This window comes from Vipera ursinii, assembly GCF_947247035.1.
Source record: "Vipera ursinii genome assembly, chromosome: 1".
NCBI lineage: Eukaryota > Metazoa > Chordata > Lepidosauria > Squamata > Viperidae > Vipera > Vipera ursinii.
The window spans coordinates 359,648,248-359,671,093 of NC_139512.1; the positions used below are offsets into that span (position 1 = coordinate 359,648,248).

The 22,846-nt window shown below is 59.7% G+C and overlaps 1 protein-coding gene across 2 annotated transcripts in view; it reads left to right on the top strand.

The window, feature by feature from the left end:
• The first annotated feature begins 1,425 nt into the window (after positions 1-1,425).
• Positions 1,426-22,846, top strand: part of MYO1C (myosin IC) — a 51,197-nt gene continuing 29,776 nt past the window's right edge. For both annotated transcript variants that reach the window (XR_014493908.1, XM_083375034.1), the window contains exons 1-23: positions 1,426-1,534; positions 11,540-11,692; positions 12,476-12,591; positions 13,089-13,287; positions 13,714-13,794; positions 13,979-14,158; positions 14,361-14,459; positions 14,583-14,696; positions 15,129-15,200; positions 15,361-15,480; positions 18,727-18,812; positions 19,185-19,290; positions 19,543-19,623; positions 19,927-20,018; positions 20,583-20,677; positions 20,778-20,824; positions 20,930-21,010; positions 21,103-21,208; positions 21,541-21,658; positions 21,942-22,055; positions 22,141-22,217; positions 22,312-22,380; positions 22,600-22,684. Coding sequence is in view for 1 of the 2 variants with exons in the window: in XM_083375034.1 (XP_083231160.1) it covers positions 11,567-11,692; positions 12,476-12,591; positions 13,089-13,287; positions 13,714-13,794; positions 13,979-14,158; positions 14,361-14,459; positions 14,583-14,696; positions 15,129-15,200; positions 15,361-15,480; positions 18,727-18,812; positions 19,185-19,290; positions 19,543-19,623; positions 19,927-20,018; positions 20,583-20,677; positions 20,778-20,824; positions 20,930-21,010; positions 21,103-21,208; positions 21,541-21,658; positions 21,942-22,055; positions 22,141-22,217; positions 22,312-22,380; positions 22,600-22,684 (2,264 nt within the window). In the remaining variant the exon portion in view is untranslated. The remainder of the gene's footprint in view (positions 1,535-11,539; positions 11,693-12,475; positions 12,592-13,088; positions 13,288-13,713; positions 13,795-13,978; positions 14,159-14,360; positions 14,460-14,582; positions 14,697-15,128; positions 15,201-15,360; positions 15,481-18,726; positions 18,813-19,184; positions 19,291-19,542; positions 19,624-19,926; positions 20,019-20,582; positions 20,678-20,777; positions 20,825-20,929; positions 21,011-21,102; positions 21,209-21,540; positions 21,659-21,941; positions 22,056-22,140; positions 22,218-22,311; positions 22,381-22,599; positions 22,685-22,846) is intronic.

The following is a 22,846-nucleotide window of genomic DNA, read 5'->3' on the forward strand; positions in this document are numbered from 1 at the left end:
GCGGTTGAACTGATGGAGAAGATGCTGCTTTGTGCACAGCTGACAGGATTGTTTTACTATTGTTTGAATTGCTTTTGTTGTGAGCAGCCTAGGATTAGTGTAAGATAGGCAGTCAGAAGGAGGGAAGGAAGGAAGGAAGGAAGGAAGGAAGGAAGGAAGGAAGGAAGGAAGGAGGGAAGGGAGGGAGGGAGGGAAGGGAAAGGAAAGGAAAGGAAAGGAAAGGAAAGGAAAGGAAAGGACTCACCTACCATGAGCTAGGAAAAACGACGAGTGTGCAACTGATGGGCCCTGAGAGCCGAGCCTGCAAGCCTTCCTTCTAGCTTCGATTGCTGGCAGAGTGGGGCCCTGGGTGGGTAAGGAGGTTGCTGGAGGCGGCTCGTAAGTTGAAAAGAGGGGCCACTTGCAGGACCCACCAACAGTTGGCCTTGTGCACTGGAGGGCATCAAGTTGGATAAAAAATGGCATTGGAGGAGAGCTGCTAAGTATCGGATGAACTCTGGGCAAACAGTTCTGTGTATCTTATGCATTCATTCATTGCTGCGGAGTGGCTTTTTAAGCAAAAAGCATTTGGTGCGCTCAGGGCAAGTATGTGCAAACACTCCCTGATGGAAGCTACTCAACGGAAAAGAACGGGGAGAGGTTTTGTAAGGTTTCTCAGGCCCTCCTGCCAATGCGGAGTTAGTGCGGAAGGGGCAAGGCCTGGATTGTGTGTTGTGTGTTGAAGTCAGCCGGGGGTGGGGCTGCAGGGAAACCTCTCAGGCAACCTGCAGGCAGACTCTGGGCGAGGCTCCTGGGCCTCTCCCCTCCTGGGAAGCAGGCCCAGCCTCACCCTGCCAGGTGCCCAGCTCACAAGCGAAGAAGGCAAGGCCTTCCCGGGGCTTCTGGCCAGCTGACTTCCTGGAACAACCCCTGGCGCGCTGGCCGTTCGGCTGTGCAGTCGCGGGGTTTCCCTCCGCCAGAAGGAAAACGTGCCTTTCTCTGGCCTCCAAGCGTAACACTCCTTAGGCACGATGGGAAACACTGTTTTATTCACGCGAGCGAGCAGCCAGCGGCTGAGTTCACACGTTGGGGTTTTCTGGTTCCAGGAAGTCACCCTGGCTCCTGGTGCCCAGCCGCAGGACGGCTGGCATTCCCCCTTGGCAGCGGGACTCAGAAAGGCACGCCGCCCGCCGCTGAATGCGGAGTCACCGGGATCAGCGCTCGCCAAGGCCGGGGATGCGAGCCCGGCGGCTCCCGGAGGCGCAGCGCACGGGCCGGGCCGCGGCGGCGGAGCTGAGCGTCCCCCGGCCTCGCGGGCGTCGTCTCGGCGCCCACCCTCCAGCGGGAGGAGCCGCGGCCCCGGAGACTCCGTGCCCAGCCGCCGCGCCTGCGCGCTCCGCCCATGGCTCCGCCCGGCTGGGATGGCCTCCCGGCCGTCGCCGCCCGCCCACCTCCCCGCGCGCCCACCTCCCCGCGGGCGCCTCTGGCCGGCGAGAGAGAAGGGCGCGGCGGGCAGAGCGCAGCTGGACCTCGCGCGTCTCGCCTCCCGGATCAGGTAGGCCGCGCCGGCGGGGAAGCGCCGTCCCCGAGCAGGGCAGCCGCCCCGCCCCTCCACGTGCAGCAGCAGCCGCGGCGGCGGTCGGGCCGGGCGATCGGCGCGACGTCGCCCTCGGAGCCTCGGCCGGGCCCCAGCCGCTGGCCCGCGAGCCGCGAGAGGAGTGCGGCCGCCGCCCTGCCCCGGCGGAGCCCGGCCCTCCCTCGAGCGCGCCCGCCCGGTTCCGCCTTGGCCTCTGGGCTGCTCGCCTGGCCTCGGCCCCTCCGTCCCGGGGAAGCCGCGGCGAGCCCTCCCGCCCGGCGCCTCGTTCCGCTGCCGCCCGTGGAGGGGCCGCTCCTCCCGCCGGGCCTGCAGGGGCCGCTGCTCTCGGAGCGGGGTCCGGGGCCAGCCCGACCAGCAGAGGGGGGGGGCGGCGTCGAGCGCCCGGCCGGTGGCCGGAGCGCGGAGGAGGGGCTGGCAGCTACGGCGCGGCCCCGTCAGCCCTCCGGGTCCTCGGGAGAGCTAGCCAGAAGGGCCCGGGCGGCTCGGCCCTCGCTTGCTATCCCCGACCGAGGAAGGCGGCGGCGGCCTTGGCCTTTCTTGCCCTCCGCCACCCGCCTGGAGCGGGTCGGTGGGCCGGTGGCGGCGATTGCCGAGGGGCTGGTACGGTTCAGGACTGCGGAGCTTTTTCTCCCATGGGGGCGCTGTAGGGTCCCCATTTTGGGCCCGGGCGCTGGGCCAGCTGCCCTACTGGGGGATTTGGCCGTTCCGCCGTTTTGAGGCAGCCTGAGAGGGAGCAGACGCCGGGCCCTGCCGGACCGAACCTCCGGCCCATCTTCGCCAGCGGTCTCTCTCCCGGCGGCCCGCCACCTGCCCCAGGAATCCCCCCGGAGTCTCCCGGCGGAGGGCTGCCGGCAAGGCTGATTGGCTTCGGGGCTGCTGCCGGGGCAGCGGAGCTAGCCAGGTGGAAGCGCTCGGTGCTCTGGCTTGTCTCGAGGAGCAAAGCAGGGAGGGGCGGCTTCGTCCGTGGGTGCGAGTGCGCCGGGAAACGCGTGAGCTGCTCGAGTGAGAAGGTCGGGAAGTCCCTGGAGAAGCCTAAGGGTGCCTGTGAAACCCTGCTGAGAACAGATCCCCGGGGCTCCCGTTGGCTGGCGACTTTGGGGAGCACTGCGGTCTCACTGGGAAGTTGGGCAGAGACTATGAGGATGACCCCGGCTGAACTCTTCAGACGGGGGTCTCTAAGCCCTCTGAAAGAAGTGGATTAGTAGGGACTACGTCTGCCTGACCTCCAGGTGGATTGAGCGTCATCACCAGCCGATTGAATGGCTGGGGGGGCATTCTTTGAACATCTAGCAAGAAAGATTCAGGCCACACACACACACACACAATGCAAAAGAAGCCTTTGTCACTTCCTGGGGCGTGTCTCTAACTTCCCAGTCTAGCCCAAATTCCTGGGGTTCCCTGGTGGTCTCCCATCCTAGGGTCAGCCTGGGGCAGTGTATGTCTGTGTGTGTATGTGTGTGTGTGTGCGCGTGCTGGTGGTTTCCTGCATGCAAGGACTGAGGCTGTCTGCAGAGTAGAATTACTTGTCCTGTTCTCCAAGCACCCCTTGAGTAGTTCAGGTGAGCCCTGGAGGGTCATGGAGAGGAGGAAGTCCGGGTGGTTTCCAGACTTGCTCCCAGAATGAGCCCAGTGGCCTTGTCTTCTGCCGGGACCCCCACCCTGATGGATTCAGGCCGCCACAAATGAGATCTGTGGCTGAAAGGACCAATGGCGGCTTGGTTGGGGCTCCTGGCCCTCTGGGGTGAGGTGATTGGGGAGAAAGGTGCCCTGCACCTAGGAGGGAACCTAGGACGTGTGGGGTGAGAAAAAGACCGCGCTGCTCCGATGGACCTTGCCTGGAATTTGACCCCGGCCAGGGCTCTGGGGTGGGGCAGGGGGAGGAGCTGGGGTTTCTGGGCGTGGCTGTTGTGTGCTCAGGCGGGTTCAGCATTCCAGAGGACGGCCCTAGAGCTGGGACCCTCTGACTTTACTAAGGGCAGCCATCAAGTGGGAGGGGAGGCGGCTCTCTGGAACCCTTGGCCCTGGGAAGGCCCCCTCCCTTTCCCTCCCCCCCACCCTGTCTGCTCCCTGCTCTGGCTCAGCCTGGCAGTGAGCGTGGCAGCAGCCTTTCTCCCTCGGACAGGGGCCCCCACGCTTGCTCCTTGGTGGCTGCAACAGCACCTCTGTGAGGATTGTGCCCCACAGGGTGGGTGGCAAGGGTCTCTGACAGCCCCTCTTCTGCCCCCAAGGGCTTGTGCACCTGGCCTCTGCTCCCCGTGGCCTGAGTCAAGTGGCCCCGGCCCCTCCCTCTCTGGCTGGAGAGTGAGATTAATGTCAGTCGGCACTCAGGGCTCCCCCCCTCCTGACACACCAGGGGGAGAAGAGGCGTCTGCATTCCATGCGTTCCATGGGCTGGGCTGGCGGGATTTGCTCTGGCAGCAAGAAGGTTTTTGCTGCCTCTCGCCACTTACCGAGGCGCCCAGCAGCTGCTCTCTCTGCCAGCGATCAGCCCAGGCCTTTGCTGTGCCAGGGAGGATCCCCCGGCCACTGCCCTGCATGAACTGCCCACGCCATGGCTGTGTGTGTGTGGGGGAGTCACGAGCGGCTGGTTGGGAGTTTGGCAGGTTCTTCAACTAACGGGGGGGGGGGGAGCCTTGAGGCCCTCAGAAAAGAAGAATCCCCCCCACCCTCCGTTCCTGTGCTTATGCCAGCAGAGGCCGTCCCTGGTTGGCACTTTCATCCAGGCGGTGAATCATCTTTGTGGGCAGGGCAGGTGATGGTTTGGCAAAGCCTTCAGGCGGGTGCTATGTGCAGTGGGCGGGCCCTGTGAGTGACAGGGCTGTGGGGGCAGGGCCTATTCTGCCTCTGAAGTGTTCTGGCAGCAGGGGGCAGCACTGGCTCAGGAGTGGATGGCTTTACCCAGAGTTGTCAGGAAGCACTGCGGGTCCCATGGGGGAGGGGGATTGGTCCCCATGGCCGTCCTGCCCTGAGCCGCCAGGCCCCACCCAGTCTTCCAAGTCAGAAGCACACAGAGGCACCCCTGCAGACCCAAGTGTGAATCACAAGGACCATAGAGAATATCTAGTCCACCTCCCCCCAAGTGGAATCTCTGTCCATCAGAGGGTCTCCCTTGCAGGGAAGGAAAGCCTCCTTCAGGCAGCCAGGAGGTCCTTCCTGACCTCTTCGGACCTTCTTTCCTTCTAACTTCAACCGCTGTCTCTGGTCCTGCCCTCTGGGGCGACATCCGCTTCCTCTGCTGCCTGACGCCTTTAGATGTTTGCTGTCCAGGGTCCCTTCCTGAGCTAAACTTTCCTTGACCCTTTAACCGGTCCTTCACAAGCTAGGTTTCCAGATTCTCAACTCCCTCTGCCCCGGTTTGTCTGAACTGGGGAGCCGAGAGCCGAACGTGAACTTCAAGTGGGGGGCACAGCATAGAGGGACAGTGGCTTTGTCCACCCCCAGTAATGCCTCCCGTGATCGCCTTGGCCGTTTTAGCAGCTGCCTGCCCCTCCTGGCTCACAAGGACACCGGGTGCCTTCCAGTTGGGCATGTATTTGGGGGATTTTCAGTGTCCTCCCCCCCCCCCCCCGGATGGGGCCTGTGGATCGGCTGTCTGCAGAGAATCAGCCTGAGCCACTCAGAGAGGAAGGGATCTGCCGGACACCAACCCTGCCTCGTGCTGCCTCTGTCTGTTGTCGCTCATCGGGAAGTGGGGGCTAAAGCGGCTGTTCCTAAGGCAAAGCTGGGTCCCCGGGGCCACTGCTTGACGACCCCCGTGAGGCTCGGAGGAGGCCTGGCCACAGAAGGACCGGGGGGGTGGGCAGTGCCTGAAAGGAAGCTGCCAGAAGAGGCTGGCCGTGGTCCGGGGGTTTTCCAGGTTGACCTGCCCGAGTCTGACTGGGAGAGGCCACCTCTCCTCTTCCAGCAGGTGCAGGTAGTCCTTGAGTTATGAGTGCAGTTGGGAGGGGAATGTTAGTCGCTAAGCAATGCGGTGGCTAAGTAAGTCATCACGTGACCAGACTTGATTTTATTGCCGCCTTTTATTGAAACTAGCTTCCCCCATTGACTTTGCTTGTCAGAAACCATCGGGGAAGCTTGCAAACCTGAGTGGCGCGACTGCGAGCCTCTGCGACTGTCGTAACTGTGAGACCATTGCAAAGCACCCGAATCACGGTCAGAGGCCTGCGGGAAGATGGGTAGTGAGTCATTGTTTTCAGAGGCTGCTGTACTTTGAATTGTCATTAAACGAAACTCTCGCAAATCACTTGCTGGGCAGAATGAGGAGAGAAGGCTTGGCCAGCAGGGATTGCAAAAGAAGCAGGCAGGGCCAGCCCTCCTGGGCCTGCCTAGAGGCCAGTCACGGCTTTGAGCCGGGCACAGTGCCCAGGGTGCAACCAGTTGACCTGCCTCTGGCTGCCGGCAGGGCCCTGGGAACTCCGGCCGGTCCCCTCGGTGCCCCCCTCCCACCCCCGCTTCACCCGGGGAGGCTGCCATCTGCCGGGCAGAGGAAGAGAGGAGGCCGGGGATCCTCTGCAGCGCCTCTGGCGGCTGCTCTGGAAAGAGCTCCTCCTGTGGCGGCTGAAACATTTCTCCAAGCAAAGTTTGCCGCCTCCTAATTTAAACCCAAGCTTAAGGCAATACATATTTCTTGTCCTGCTCTCTGAGGTAATTTTGAAGCATTCTACTTGCTTTCTATATTTAGCAGTCCTTCAGAGACGAGTTTTATTTTATTTTACTTATTTACTTATTTAATTTTATTATTTGTTTAATAAACTTGTTTGCCGCCCATTTCACTGCAAGGCAACTCTGGGCAGCTTACAAGATCAAAATAAAACTGTGTGTGTGTGTGTTGTGTAAAATCACAAAATTGCAATAAAAATACAGGTTATAACTAAAAGATGGGCGGCAGGGAGCAGAACATACGGGGTGGGGGACGCGGAAGCTGCTGTCAGTTGACCAACCCCCTCCCCCCAGGTCAGGGGCAGAGCCAGGTCTTCAGTCAGGCAGGTGGGAGTCGATCTCCTGGGGGGGGGAGATGTTCCCATTTTTGTGAAGGCACAATGTAGCATGGCGCAAATGCTCAGAAGCCGCCATTTAATGCAGAGGTTTGTCCCAGGGTGGGCATCCGGGAGAGAGTTGCAGGGAGCAGCAGCTGCCCTTGCCAAGCTCTGCTCCCCTTTGGCCGGCAGGCCCGCTACTTGCCCTTTCTGAGGCTCTGAATTCCTGGGGGGGGGGTCAAGGATGGGCCTCCAACAGACCTTGACCCACCTCAGAAAGGCTCAGTGGGGCCAGGGCGGTGGGAGGGCGGGAACCTGCAGGCAGTCCCGGGACTAAACTGGGAAGGTGAACAAAGGCCTCTTCAGGGAAGCCGGAGCAACTCTCTTCCCTGTTGTGTCCGCGAAAACTCAGCGGGTGGAGCTCGGCTTCCCCTGTTGCTGCCACAAGGGCGCCCTCCCCCCCCCCGCCCTTTGTCACCTGCTGCCTTTGCCTGGGGAGCCTTTCCCTGGGGGGGCGGGGAGGTGTGCCTGGCCGCGGCCTCCTGGGCTTCTCCGCTCTGGAGATTTGGCCTGTGGGTGTGGGCAGCCCCTTTTCTCTTGCTGGGAAAAGGCTGCTGGTGCTGAACAAACAAGCCCTCGGGTGCCCGGAGGTGGTGGCTGATTGCCAGTCTCCACAGGGGCAACGTGGCAGCTTTTGAGTGGGGCTGCTTGCTGGGGGCTTTGGGCCTCCCTCTTCCTGCCGGGTGGAAGCTGGTGCGTCTGCTGCACGCAGGTGCCCCTCCTCAGAGCTCCAGTCTGGGCTGCCCACCTGGCCACCTGCTGGATGAGCCCTGGGCGGGGTCCGGAGCCAGGGAGGCTGCCTTGCTCTGCTCCCCCCTCCCGGTGCTGATCAGTGGCTCCTGCCCTCCCCCACCCGGAGTAGCCCCATGCCCTCCTCTGCCGATCTGCCCTTATACAGCCATGGCCTCTTCTTGGCACCTTCCCTGGGGCTGTGCTGGGTGAGGAAATCCTGTTTCCTCCAGTGGAAAATGCAGCTCAGAGTCTCTCTGGGGATTTCTTGTGCCCCTCCCTGGAAAGGAATGGAGGCTGCCCAGGGCGGGGGTGGGGGGTGGAGGAAGCTCCTCCTAAAAGCTCAGACTGGCATGCCCCTCAGCGCAGCCCCTACATCCACACTAAGGGGTGTGAGGGCCAGCAAATCCCCTTCCTTGGCTAATCTCTTTGCATCCCCCCCGCCCAGCTCTTGTCTTTTGAGATCCTGAGGACTAGAAGTCTTTTCACCTGATCCCTGGGGAGCCAGTAGCTGTGGATCCTGCTGTGTGGGCTGCTTCTTCTTCAGTTCTCCCTGGCGTGGATTGTTAGAGGACCACTTCCATGGGGAAGGACTGCAGCCAGGCAGAGTCTTTTCCTGCAAAGACATTTTTTCTCCTTAAAAGGAAAGTGTCAGCCAGCTGCTGGGCTGGGCTGGGCTGGGAAGGAGGCAGGCTCTAGTGCAGCCGGCTGAGGCGCAGCCGGTCTCTGTGGCCGGCTGTGCCACATCTGGCATGCCACAGATAACATTGCTGAAGGCGGCGGCAGCCTCCGGGCTTGGCCAGGGAGCCTCAGAGGAGCGGCTGTCTTACAGAATCTTAGGCCCTATGAGGGGGCAGGACCCGGGAGGACATCTAGTCCAACCCCTGTCCAGTACAGGAAGGAATCCACAGAATCCAGTGCTGGCCATCCAGAGGGGAACTTCACCGCAGTTTTAGGTGGACTGTTCTTCTGAAGAGTAGCTTGCATCACTCCTCTCTGACTCCTCTCTCTTAATTTTATTTATTTATTTAAATAATTTCTGTGGCTACCCATCGACAGTGTGATTAAAACCAACTGTTGGAAACAACGATCCCCGTCGCCCGAGGCAGCTCATGTTCCCGGTCACCAAACCACGTGGCCCGCAGAGTTCAGGCACACCTCCTGGTGGCCCTCCTGCTGCTCCCTGGTCCCCTCTCTGGCCCCACGGCTTCTCTTCTGCAGGCCAGACCGGCTGTCCCCCTCTAACACGCCTTCTGGGAGCTCTCCTCTGGACCCATGCCAGCTTCCCTGGTCTCCCCACTTTAAAACGTGGTGCCCAGAACTGTATTTGGCACTTTCAGTTTCATCTAACCAGCATGAAATGGGCACTTCCCACAGTATGGATTCCACCCCCCACCCCCCCTCCGATTGTTTTGGCCTTGCTAGCTGCTGCCTCACATGGTCTATTCCCATGCAGTGGGTGCCCCCCCCTCGAGGCAGATTCCCCGGGCATTGTCCCCAAATGAGGAGCTTGCGCCTGATCAGCACCAAGCTGTTTGATTTGCCCCAACACTGAAGACTGCGGAGGTCGTGTTGTCTTCTCAGCTCTTTCCTGCAACTCCGAGACAGCCTTTCCATTTGGCCTCTGGGTCCTTTGTAAAGAAGCAGAATGGCCCAGGGTGAGGGTGCAGACTCTGTGTGTGTGTGGGCGTGGGCGCGCGCGTGTGCGCACACACACACACTTGCTCCATCTCCCTGCAGGGATGGACCATTAACAGGCATTGGGGGTGGGCATAAGGTTCAAGCATGTACAACCTTTGGACGGTAGCTGTTCTTCTGTAGTCTGTCTTGATCCAGCTGTACGCAGAATATTTTGTCTGTGGCATGTTTTATAGAATTGTTCAGAATATTGAAAAAGAGCTTTAAATTGCAAAGCAATGGGTGACAGCCTCCTCTGAGCAGCAACGAAGGCTTTCCAGCCGACATTTGGGTATCCTGAGTCATGGCAAAGTCCATGGAGCAAGCCCTTGGGATGAAGAACTCTGATGGCCTGGAAGCCCCACCCCCGATGAAGCTGGCCGCCGCCATCCTCTTGGCTTCTCTCTGTGGTTTGGGAGTTTGGCCCCTGGTCCGGCCCTCCTGGTTACTCCCCTACCTCCATTGGGTTGGGGGTCTGCCTTCAGCAGCCCTGGCCCTGGGTTGCTCTGGCTTCTCCCCTTTGGGGCATCTTCTCCCTTCTCCAGAGGACCGCAGCGGCTGGGAGACCCCCTCCTGGGGGATGCCAGACGGGCACCCATCCTTCTCTTTAGTTGAAGACCTCTAGGGCCCCTTTGGAAAAACAGGGCTCCTGGTTGTCAGGATGTGGGTTTTGCTAGTGATGGTTTATTTCAGACGGCTCTGATTCCTAAACCACCCTGGGCTGCTTCCGGATGAAGTGCATCTTCCCCTCTGTGGCTCCAGTGGGGGCTGCCAGAGACACCTCTGCTTCCCTTCTCTCATGTGACTTGCGAGGCTGGTGTGCTGTGCAATTAGCTCACATGGTGTAACAAGACGGTGGGTTTGTTGTCACTGTGAATTGGGGGGGCACAAAGGGAGGCTCAGCCAATCTCAATGTACACATGGTTGTACTTTGACAATAAAGGTTCATTCAAACTGCAGCCCACTCTTGCCTTTGTGGGTTGAGGCGCCAGCTTGAGTCAAGTGTTCCCTGAGAGGTCTCCTGGAGCGGGGCGTGAAACCCAAATGGAGCTCACCCCTCCCCAAAGGCCATCTTGGTGGCCATTGAGAGCAAGGCGGCTGTGCTGGACTTTGGACTGGAAGGTGGTTCAGATGCTGCTTCTCCTAATTTGTTTCCTGGGTCCCCCAGGAGGGGTGGGAAGGAGACAGCGAGGAGTCCTGCCCGCCCTGGCAGAAGATGCCCGGCCACGTCCGAGCGAGAGGAGCAATTGGGCTCCCAGCCCTCAGCAGGGAAGGCGGCTGGCAGATGGCTGGCCTGGTCGCCTCGTGAGGACCGCAGGTGCGCCTCATTCCCCTGGAGCGGCTTCTGGGACCCGGTGAGGGCGGGTGATGCACGGAGGCTTCCCTCCAGGGCTGGCGCTCTGTGCCAGCTGCTTTCCCGAGGTGCCTTCATTGCTGCTGGAGCAGGGCAGGAGGAGAGAGAGGCTGTCTCTGGGCGGCTTCTGGTGCTGTCCTTCGCCATGGATGTGGAGGGCTTGTGGTCTCAGATCCAGCAAAAGCGCGCTCTGATTCCTTCTGGGTACCACTTGTTCCACAATGAGGTGAGCCGGGCGGGGGGGGGGGGAGCAGGCAGGCGGTTGATAGGAGTCGGTCAGTTGGGGAGGAGGAGGGTACGCGTAGTCGGACCTGCCGTGGCGCTTGGGCAGCCGGGTGTCTCAGACCTTGCTCCGCCTGTCTTGGGAAGAGCCCCTCTGCATTAGTGCCGGTTCTCGGGGAGAGTGGGCGGGGGGGGGGGCTAATTCCTTACAGCATGGGACATCGCCCCCACACACTATCTCATTACAAGTGGTGGCTTCCCTTTAAGGGGTGGCCCCTTGCTTCATCATTCCTCCCCCCTGGAGCTTTCTGAAGAAATGAAGGTCTCTTCGTTGACTGGGGCCACAGAGAAAGTGGACAGGGATGGGGGCATTTTGCAGTGGTGGGGGTGGGGGGGCTGGAACCTCCGTGGCCTTTCCTGCTCTGGGATCCAGGAAAGAGAACGATGTCAGGCCACTATTCGCTCTGGCAGGGAGGGCAGGGGCAGGGTGTCAGGCCTTCTCCGCCTTGGCACCCACCCCATGGAAGCCTCCCCCTGCCCCTCAAGACCCTCTTCGGTCAGGGTTAGGGGGTCCCAGGGAACCTACCACATTGGAAGGTGTCTCCCCTGTTGCGGGTGATGAGGGAATGCTATATTGATTCCTTCTGTTTATATTGTCTACACTTTTAATAACGACTATCCATATTTTTATAACGATTGTTTCACTTGACTGTTGTGGGCCACTCGGTCCACTCTTGCTGAGATGTGTGAACGGGTGCAGAGTAAAGCAGAACGGGTGCTCAGAGGGGGGGCCTTATGGGGAGTCGGCTGGGCCAGTGGTGGCAGCCAGGGAGGCTCGGGGGGGGCTCGCAGCCTGCAATAGGGGAGCTCTGCCTGGCCATCCCGTCCGTCCGGTGCGGAGCCGTGCTCCCGGGTCTCAGCCAGGCTGTTCTGTGCCCCTGGCAGGCAGGTGACGGTGCCCGCTTGGCAGAGATGGAGAACGCCCTGACGGCCCGGGATCGGGTGGGAGTGCAGGACTTTGTCCTGTTGGAAAACTTCACCAGCGAAGCCGCTTTCATCGAGAACCTGCGCAGGCGGTTCAAGGAGAACCTCATCTATGTGAGTGCGGTGCCTGGTGGCCAACTTCCGTTTTAACTGATTTGTTTGTTCAATTCCATGACTCCCCATCTTGGTCAATGACTCCGGGCAGCTTACAGTTCAAAAAAATACATTGCAGTTAAAAACACTAGAAACGTTTTAAAACAACAAAAACACTAGAAACATCCATACTAATTACACCTTGGAGCAAGGTCCTCGGCCAGTGAGCAGCACAGCCAGGAGGCGGGCGGTAGACACACGTTCAGCGCCCCAGGCTCACCGGAACAGAGCCGGGTCTTTGGGGCCTTACGAAAAGGCTGACTGGGCTGGGGCCACGTTAATCTCCGAAGGGGGGAGGTTCCACACAGCGTCTTGCCTGGCCTAATGGGGGTGGGACTCCTTCTTGGGGCCCTGGCAGCCCCTAGATCAGAACTCTCTTGGGTGCCTAGAGTGGCCTCCTTACATTGTGGACCAGGGTAAGAGGTCCCCAAATTCAGGGAGCCCCCTTGCTCTGGGTGGCTCGACCAGTGCCGAGACTGGTCAGTGCTGGGGGCCCAGGGGGAAGTCTTCCCAGGCTTGGGGGGGGTCTTCTTGGGGAAGGCAGTCCACTGCGGGTGCTGGATTACAGTGCAAGCTGCTGCTGGAGGGAACTGAAATATCCTTGTGGCCCCCAGATCACGAAGGAAAGGAGAAACAGGATTTTGGTCCGTGGGCCAAATTGGGGGGCTGTGGGTCCCCTTGAAAGGAGCCCCACTGAGCCAGGGCACCCCTCCTGACACCCCCCTGGGCTGCCTTCCTCTTCAGACATACATTGGCTCGGTTCTGGTCTCGGTGAACCCGTACAAAGACCTGGAGATCTACAGCAAGCAGCACATGAATCGTTACCGTGGCGTCAGCTTCTACGAAGTCTCTCCTCACCTGTGGGTACCTGAGCAGGCGCCATGCTCTCCACCTCCCGCCTGTCCCCACCCCGCTTTCCTCCTCCACTGCACTGCCAAGGCCAGCTAATGGTGCAGGAGGGCTTTCACACCCCTCAGCAGGAACGATGGGCAGAAGGTCCCCCCTGCGGGAAAAGGAGGGTGGGCAGCGCCTGGCAAAAGGCTTTAGGCCAAGAAGGTGGGGGGACTTGGAGGGTGGCAAGTCCTGGCAGTGCTCCCTGCTACGATTGGCCCCGCTGGGCTCGGTGGGAGCCCAACCCTGCCAGGCTATCCTGGCAGTTCTGGGCAGCTTCCACCCCTGTCGGTCCTTCGTGGCAGGAGAGACCTGGCAGCCCTTTGGAGAGAGTGCCGAGTCTGGGGAGGGGGCTGGGGGCTAGTTTGAGGAAGCAGCCTCAAGCTGCAGCTGGAGCCTCTGTGCTCCTGGGGGAGAGCAGAGCAGAGCAGAGCAGAGCAGGTGGCCTCTCTCCCTCCCTTGGCAGCTATGCCATCGCTGACAATGCCTACCGCTCCCTGCGGACGGAGAGGAAGGACCAGTGCATCCTCATCTCGGGGGAGAGTGGGGCGGGCAAGACGGAGGCCACCAAGAAGATCTTGCAGTACTACGCTGTCACCTGCCCCGCGAGCGAGCAGGTGGAGACCGTGAAGGACAGGCTGCTGCAATCCAACCCCGTTCTCGAGGTACTCCTTGTGGCTCACCAAGGAATGGGGGTGCTGGTCTGGCTTTAGGGTGCCAAGGGAGTCACGGCCAGCCTCAGTCTGGAGCTCCTCGGTGGCACGAGCAGGACAGGAGCTCCCAACGCCAGACAGCTCGAGAAAATGCTTCCATGCTTCCCTGCACGGAAGAGGGGCCTCCGGGGAAGAATGTGCCCTGCTTGTTTGGAGGGAAACGGGACCCTTCTCCTCCCGGCCACCGGTCTGGGGGACTCCAGTGTGAATAATGGCTTTGAGCTTCTCTCCCCGCTCCCCCCAGCTCCTTTCCTCCTCCTGCAGGGAGTCATGTAGCATGTAGTGCAGGGGCTTCTGGCCGGGTGGAGGGCCTGGGCTCTGCGGGGGAGCGCTCCAAGGTCTCCATCTGGATTTTTTCTGCTTTCTGCTGGGATCCAGGCTTTTGGAAACGCCAAGACTCTACGCAATGACAACTCCAGCCGGTTTGGGAAATATATGGACGTCCAGTTTGATTACAAGGTGTGCAAGCTGGGCTGACAGCCAGTAAGAGGGGGAGGAGGAGAAATCCTGCCTTTGCTGGGGGGGCGTGTGCCCAACGACTCCGGTTCCCACCCCAGAAGGGCTCCCTGCCCACCCGCCCGCCCCTGCTGCTGCTGCTGACCGTGGGACCCCTGCAGCCCATGCCTTCTCTTGGGTTGCCTAGGGGGCTCCCATCGGCGGCCACATCCTGAACTACCTCTTGGAGAAGTCACGGGTGGTGCACCAGAATCACGGCGAGAGGAACTTCCACATCTTCTACCAGCTCTTGGAGGGGGGGGAGGAAGACCTGCTGCGGAGGCTGGGGCTGGAGAAGAGCCCCCACCAGTACCAGTTTCTGGTCAAGGTAAAGGGAGCCCTCCCTCCACCGTAGGGCTGCTGCCCCTCGCTCTTTGCAGCCTCAGCCGCCCAGGGGTGGCGGGCACAGCGGCTCATGTGGGGATGTTCTTCGCATTTCTCCCGATCTTACCTTGCTTGTCTGACCTGCGGCCACCTGTGCCTCAGGGAGCCTGTCCCACAGGAGTCCACTCTCTCCCCTTTGCATGCAGGGCCAGTGCGCCAAGGTCGCCTCCATCAATGACAAGAGTGACTGGAAGGTGGTGCGCAGGGCCTTGTCTGTCATCAACTTCAGCGACAGTGAAGTTGAGGTGAGAGCCCTGCCCCCCCGCCCTCCCTCCCTCCCACCCTCCCTCCTTCCAGTGGGAGAACCCTTCCCTAGGGACACCTCTGCCTAGGGCTGTATTCACAAGACTTTTCCTTCCTTTTTCCAGGATCTGCTGAGTATCATTGCAAGCGTGTTGCACTTGGGGAATGTGCAGTTTGCAACGGATGAACACGGAAGTGCACAAGTGACCACGGAAAACCAGATCAAATACTTGGCCAGGGTGAGTGACGGGATCAGTACCAGGCCTCCGTTTTATCCATGATGAAAAGGTAGATGGAAAGTGAAATGTACCAACTGCCTTTGGAAGCTCTTTCAAGTATATTTTGGAATTTAATCTCCCGGAAATCTACTCTGTTCACTGTTTAATCTCCCCGGGTTCAGCTGCGGTTGGCTGAGGAAGTGAGTACGGGATGCCTGGGATCAGCCAGATACGCTGCCCTCCTGTTTGCCCCATCACCTTCAGAGGCTGTGCTTTCCTGCTAGGAAGGTGGGCCTGGAGGGAGGCGAGGCAGGTGCAGTCCGGCGACAGCAGCCTCCCTCTTTCTTGCTCAGTGACTGACCTTCCCTGCCCAAACCTCAGCCCTGCGACCCGCCCACAGGAGGGGTCTGGCTGACCCACTCACGCTTTCTTCCTTTCTTCCTTGGTCTGAAGCTCCTGGGCCTGGAGAACGCGGTACTGCAGGAAGCTCTGACCCACAAGAAGATCATTGCAAAGGGAGAACAGGTGAGAGAAGAGTTGCCCACAGAACGACGGGGGGAGGGGGGGCGGCAGCCTGGTTACTCCCCTGGCGACGGTCCCTGGGATCCGAGGGGCTTGGCCTCTCGCCCCTTTCCTCGTGGCAAGAGTTCAGACGGAGACCGAAAGATTTCCTCTTTCCCTGCAGCTGATCAGCCCTCTCAGCCTGGAGCAAGCCGCCTATGCCCGCGACGCTCTGGCCAAAGCCGTCTATGGGCGCACCTTCTCCTGGCTGGTGGGCAAGATTAACAAGTCCTTGGCCTACAAGGTGAGTTGGTCTCTGGCGCCCCAGTTGCCGGCCTTCACAGGGGACTCGGCTGGGCTTTGCGCAAGGAGCCACTTTTCTTGGGACTTCTCCGTAGCTTGGGCTCACCTGTCATTTGTTTTGAACTTGGAGAGCAGATGTGAAACGGGGGTTGTGTTTTAACATCCCCGTGAAGCAGCCGAACGTCCCAGGCAGGAAACAGAATGCCCCCTGGCTGCTGGCAAATCAACAGCCTTGCAGCCAGGGGGCATTCGGTTCTCAAAGGGCAAGGGTGCCCCTCTCTGCAGACCTTGTGGGCCGCAGCTGTGCAGCAGAGCCTCCGTGAGAGAAAGGAGCTGCACTGCGTCCATCGCAGGTGGCCCAGGGCTGCTTGGCAGCGGTGCCAGTTGTCTCCTCCTTGTGCAGGAGAAGCAGGTACTGCCGCTGCCACCCAAGCCAGAAGGTCAAGGACTCACTGGTGAGACAGAGCGCCCCAGTTGGACAGCAGAGCAGCCTCCTGTGCCGCAAACGGGAGAGCTGCGCCAGGCATCCGCTGAGGAGGAAGAGCTTTGCCACAGACCCTTATTTGGCAGGAGCCCCTCTTTCTAGAAGGGGGGGATTGATGGCGGGCAACTCTTGGAAGGCCGCCCTGGTGCAGCCTCCCAGGGAGCTGGTGAGGTTTCCCCTCCGGAAGGGCCTGGCTCGTCTCCGGTCCTGGGCGGGCCGGGTTTCCAAAGAGGAACCAGCACTTGATGATGAGCCATCAAGCGAGGAGGCCACGGGCTGCCTTGAATGTGGTACAGGTTCGCCTGAGCTGGTCAGGAAAGGTCCAGAAACCCAGTGGGGCTTGGAAAAATTTCTTCATCGGGACACTCGGCACTTCACTTGGCACACAGGGAATTTTTCTGAAATGCGTTGGGATTCCTAGCAGTTCCCCTCTCTTGGGGAGGGGTGCTTGTCTGTGGTTTCCAGGAGAGCCCCCGAAGGGGGTTCTTAGGCAGCTCACACCTGGAGGAGACGCCCTCTTTCCCGGGCAGTCCCTTGGTTCCCCTGTGGCCCTGGGGAGCAGGGCCTGCCTGCCTGCCCGTCTGCCCGTGGGAAAACGAGTGCCTGCCGGGTGTGTTTTGCCCAACCGCAGGTGTGCCAGAAAGAGCTGCGCAGAGACCCGTCAGGAGGGCTGCGGCGTTGTTTTTGCTGTCCGCGATTGGTTCTGTCTGGGAGGCGAGTTGCGTTGGGCAAATGGACAGGCTTCATTGGCGTTTGCTGTTGCTAGTTTCCCCCTCTTAGTGTCTTCTGTAGATTTTAATGGGGAGATGTATTTATTTAAGTTAGAGGCCATCCGTAGCAAGAACAATAGAGAAAGAAGCCATAGACAGAGATGTAGACAACATCTCTCAATAGGTTGCGTAAAATACATGTAGCACTAGGCTACAAATCAGGAGACTGTGAGTTCTAGTCCCGCCTTAGGCTCAAAGCCAGCTGGTAACCATAGGCCAGTCATTTTCTCTCAGTCCTGTAAAGGCGGCAATGGCAAACTACCTCTGGAAAACTTTGCCAAGTAACCGCCCAGACTCATCCCGGCAGTCTCCAGGAGGCAGCGTCGGCTCAAAGGTGCACAACAACTCCCCTGCCCCAGGGGGAAATGAAACGAGGTGCAGATGAAATGCAGCTTCTCCCATTATTCGATCCTTTGGGGCTCTCCGGGGGAGCCCTTGGCGTGCCAGAGGACTTTGCTGCTCACCAGTTCTCGGGCAAAGCGGCCGGCTGCTGTCCTGTCTCTCGCCGGAGGCTGCTTCCCCCTGCTGCTGCTGCTCTTTTACCTCTGGGGAGAGGAGCTTGCGCTTTCCTTCTCTTCATCGGAGCGCCGCAAACTCTTAGTGGGCTGCCGTTCTGTTCTCTCTTCCCTGGGGCTGCATCAGACAAGCCACGACTGGTATTTTGAAATGGATTCCAGCATTTATACCCTGCTGAGGCTGCCTGCGTGCAAAGCTGTAATGCGAAATGCTGGCCTCTGTTGCGTTCCTGCAGCTGAGCAACTGCCAGCTGGCCTCAGGTCCAGCCTTTCACAACTCGGCCAGGGCTTCTCCCGGCCTTCCCTCCCTCCTCCCTGCCTTTGGCTGTGACCGGCTCTCTGGGTGGTGGCCTAGGAGGATGCAGCAAAGGCACACACACACACACACACACCCCGGGCAGAAGCATTCTGGGTCCAGTTCAAGGTGCTTTCTTGGAGGGAGGGACCAGCTTCCCACAGATCTCTAGTAGGCCAGGAGACTGGGGGGGGGGGGCAGGGGGGAAGGCTGCTAGGCATCTGCTGCTTCAAGGAACATTGTTTTATACCTGCGTTTTCTACCACAGACAGCTTTTGCCAGGTTTCATATATTATTTTAACTTTTTTTTGTCTTGCTTTAACTTTGCTTGGTTATGGTCATCTGATAGTTTTATCATTCTTTCCATCTTGCTAACTGGGAGTCTTAACTGTTGTTAATTACTGGGAGAAATCTGTCCAGAAAAGCCAGTTCCCATCTGACTCGGTTGGATTAAGTCAAGGGTCCCCAACCCCCGGTCCATGGACTGTCACCGGTCTGTAGCATGCCAGAAAACGGTCTGCGCAAATAAGTGAAGCCCCCTCCGTGGGATGCAGGCAACATGTGAAAGCACGCCCCCTCCGGTCCGTGGAAAAACCTCTCCGTGGAACCGATCCCTGGTGCCCAAAGGTTGAGGGCCACTGGATTATGTCCTCTGGCAGGACCTGCAGCCCCTGTGCGGCTCTTGGGCTAATGGCAACCACAGCAGCCTCTGCTGGGCAACTGCGGTCATCTCTGGGGACAGCGTGGAGCCGGCGAGGGTCTCTGGGGCTTGGCGGGATCCTCTGCTGCTGGCCAGGGCAGCCTCCCTTTGAAAAAGGCACTTGGGCTGCCTTTGCCTGTTAGGAAGGCCCGTTCAGTGGAATCGGAGAGTTGCCGCCTTGCTTTGGGCTGCTGGCATCGCTGGCACAAACCTGGCACTCGGGAGCTGTTGTGACTCCCCCTGTAGTGAGTCGCAGGGTCCGTCAAGCCAGGCGCTGCTCCTGTCCCACTGGAGGGGAAGCGATGGGCTTGGGGCCCTGGTTGGTGTGTGTGGGGGGGGTGCCTGCTGCCGTGATTGGGCTGCTGCTGCCTTGGGGGGGGGAGGACTCCTTTCGCAGACCAGACGTGAGAAGGGAGGTCTCCAGAAGGGAGAGCTCGGGGTTCCTGCCTCCCCCCCATCTTTGTTCTCTGCCCTCTTTCCCAGGAGACGGAGAGTATGGGGTGGAGGAAGAGCTCGACTGTGCTGGGACTGCTGGATATTTACGGCTTTGAGGTTTTCCAGCACAACAGGTGTGTTTCCGGGCGCCTTCAGCTTTTCCCTTAGCTGGGAACCCTTTGGCAGCCAGGTTGGCAGCCTGCCCAAGGCTTTGCCCAACATGCCAGGGTTGCTCTCGCCCTCTGCCCATGCTCTGTGGCGGCGTGCAGAGTCCACAGCCCCCTGCTGTGGAGATGCACAGCTGCGCTTCTGGGAAGCCTTTCTGAGGATCTTGTGCTGCACAAGGGGGTTTGCGGGGCCAGCCCGAGGGGTGCCGGCTGCTCTGCCGCTTTGGTGTCCCCGTGTGTGTGAGGGAGAGGGCGTGGGTGACTGGGAGGCTCCATCCCACGGCCAAGTGTCGGCCGCCCTGGCTCAGCTCTCCCGGAGCACTCTCTGCTTCCTTGCAGCTTTGAGCAATTCTGCATCAATTACTGCAATGAAAAACTGCAGCAGCTCTTCATAGAGCTCACCCTGAAATCCGAGCAAGAGGAGTACGAAGCCGAGGGCATCGCGGTAAGAGCCCCCACTGGGTGGGGGAAGCAGGAGCCACTGCTGCTCTGTACTGGGCTGCTGGCAAGAGGGCTGAGCTGGGCTGCCTTCAGCCTCCCCCCCCCCCATGCTCTGGGGGACAGGGGTGGCTGGTGGCTTTTCCGGTGCTAGGAAAGGGATGGATGGGGCAGTCCAGTGGGCCGGAGCTGCGGAAATGACCTAGTAAATCACCTACTGATTCCCTGCTGAATTGGATCTCTCCTTGTGAAACGGCAGTGGGAGCCCGTTCAGTATTTCAACAACAAGATCATCTGTGACTTGGTGGAAGAAAAGTTCAAAGGCATAATTTCCATTTTGGTAAGCCCTCCTCAGAGAAGCAGAGCGTCCAAAGAGTCCTGGGTCAGCCCGGAGGAGGAGGAGGAGGCGGCCTGGCCCTCCCACGGCTGCCTGGGCTCCTGCTCCCTGGCCCCCAAAGGGTTAGGGTTGGGCCGCCAAGCACCAACTCTGCTTCTCAGCCTGGGCTGATGGCTGCTGGAGCTGTGGGGCATACTTGTGGGGAGTGGTCCCCACCAAGACGGGCGGCTCCTGCAGTAAAGCAACCCAGGGGAGGTGCCCCTCCCACCTCCTCCTCCTCACTGCTGGGCTTGGCTTCGTCTGCAGGACGAGGAGTGTCTTCGGCCCGGGGACGCCACAGATCTGACCTTTCTGGAGAAGCTGGAAGAGACCATTAAGAGCCACCCCCATTTCCTCACGTGAGTTTACTGGAGACCCACACACACACCCAGGAGGAGGAGGAGGAGGCATAGTTTTCAGACCAGTGGACAGGAGAGACGGGTCTTTTGCAATTGGGCTTTGATTGATTTAATTATTATAGCTGCCTGTCTCGCATACTATATGGACAGCTTTCAAAATTCAAACCTAACACACACAAATTTTTTAAAAAAATAACCATAGGAGCTTGAAAAGACTAAAACAACTACAAAACCACGTGAGCCATTCCGTGGGAGAACACAGACCATCCAGGAAGAGTTTTAGAGGCTCCGCACCAGCCCCCGTCTGACCCCCCCCAGGCCAGATGGCCACGCTGGGGTCTCCTCCTCGGGTCTTCTTGCAAACGTGGGCACCTCAGGGGAGGAGGGGGGCTTGCTGTGGGGTGTCCCTGCAGAAGGTGCTCCCCAAAGCAATAGAACTCAAAGCCTTTGGCATTAAGATGACCCTGTTGACCCCCCCCCCTTTGCCATGGGGCTTCCTTCTCCCTCCCCACGTCCTTGGCTGAGCGGCTGCGAGGCTGACCCTCCTCCGTGCTTCCTCCACAGCCACAAGCTGGCCGATGCCAAGACCCGGAAGTCGTTGGGGCGGGAAGAGTTCCGCCTGCTGCACTACGCCGGAGACGTCACCTACAGCGTAGCAGGTCAGCCCTCCTGCAGCGCCACGGGGCTGCCCCCCCCTTCCCGGTTCCTGCCCAGGGGGTCCTGCTGCTCACCTTGTGGCCGCCTGGCTTTCTTCCCCAGGTTTCCTGGATAAGAACAATGACCTGCTCTTCAGGAACCTTAAGGAGGTGAGCCTGGGGAGGCGCTCTGGCCGAATGTGGCCCCCATCCCGCAAACACCCCCCCACACACGAAAGGTGCCATCTCCCGTGGTTTTGTTTGCTGCCCTTGCAGGCGATGTGCGACTCGGAGAACCCCATCCTCACCCAGTGCTTTGACAGGACAGAGCTGACCGACAAGAAGAGACCGGAGACGGTAAGGCCTGGCAGAGGGGCTCCGCGTCCCCCCGCTTCCCCACGTGGGGGCCCCTGACCACCCCATCTTCTCTGGCCCGTCTCGCTGTGCAGGCGGTGACCCAGTTTAAGAACAGCCTCTCAAAGCTGATGGAGATCCTCATGTCCAAGGAGCCCTCCTACGTCCGCTGCATCAAGCCGAATCACTCCAAGCAGGCCGGTAGGTGTGGGGGGGCTCTTCCTGGTCAGCAGGGCGCCCAGCCCCTCCCTCCCTGCCCCCCCACCCGACACTCCAGGTTGGAGCCCAGGCCGAGGACGGCCTGTGGGAGGAAGGGCTGCCGCTGGCCTCCCTGCCTGGTTCTCCCCTCCGTCGTGCAGAGTGGCTGCTTCCTCGGGGCCTCCTGGCCCACTGGGGCCTGAGGCCTGGCTGAGGCTGGGGCTTGGCTGCCCATCCCCTCGTCCTAAGCTGAGGGGGGAGGGGAGGGGAGGGGAAGGACGTCTGTGTGCCTTGAACTGGCTCTGGACTCCAGGGATGGTTCCATATTTTCCCAGGCAGTTTTGATGAAGTTTTGATTCGGCACCAAGTGAAATATCTGGGCCTGATGGAGAACCTGAGAGTGCGCAGGGCTGGCTTTGCATATCGGCGGAAATACGAGGTTTTCCTGCAAAGGTATGTCACTAAGACAGGTGTCCAGGCTGTGCTTCTCGGGTGCTTAGGTAGGCAGTTTTTTGGAAAGCACAAATGGGTGGGTAGATCTCCATTGGATGCCCAGCCTCTGCCCTGGCATCTCTCCCACTCTTGCGCCCAAGGTGCAAGCCTGAGCCTCTTCCGAGGCTGGCCAGGCGAGTCCAGTGGCCAGGCAGGAGGTGGCCATCTTAGCAGCAGGCCTTTTGAAGGCGCTGTTTCCCTGCCCTGCGTCCCGTGAGCCACCTGCCCTCTCCTCTCTGACCAGGTACAAATCTCTGTGTCCTGAAACGTGGCCCACCTGGGATGGGAGGCCTCAGGATGGAGTGGCTGCCCTCCTGAAACACCTGGGCTTCAAGCAGGAAGAGTACAAGCTGGGCAGGTAACGGTTTGACAACGGGAGTTGCTGGCTGTCTGCGGAAGCAAAAGGGGGCTCTTCTCTCTTTCATAGATGCATTTATTTCCAGGACAAAAATATTTATTCGTTTCCCCAAGACCCTGTTTGCGACAGAAGAAGCCCTGGAAGTCCGCAAGCAAAGCATCGGTAGGTCTGTTGGGCATTTTTAAGTAAGTCAGGTTGACCTGACCTCGCTGTTTGCCCGGCTAAACCCCCATCTTTCCCCCCTCCCCGATTTAAGCCACAAAAATCCAAGCGGCTTGGCGAGGCTTCTATCGGCGAAAGAAATACCTTCAGATGAAGCATTCAGGTAGGAAGGCAGCCCTTCAAATGAATTGTGGGATGCGGTGCCACTGGGTGTCATGCCCAGCTTAGCCTTGGAAGGGGCAGCCGGGCTGGGCTTTGTGAGTTCTCCCCACGGATGGGCCTCGGGGGGGCTGCTTTGAGACCGATGGGGAGAGGAATTGGAAACAGGTGCAGGGTGGCTCGGGGCCTAGCCCTTGGGGTTTGTTCCTGTTCCTTCATGCAGCGGTCACTATCCAGGCCTGGTGGCGTGGCACTCTGGGACGCCGGAAGGCTGCCAAGAAGAAGTGGGCGGTGGAGACAATCCGGCGGTGTGTAAAAAGTCGTGGTTTTCCTGCAGGGGTGGGCCCTCTTTCAGGTCCCAGAGGCCCTGCCCAGTTGAGGGAAGGGTTTGGGGGATGCAGAATCCTGGAAAGGGGGTCTTGAGTGATTTTTATAGCCTATAAACTTAATTTTATTATTTTCACATTCTG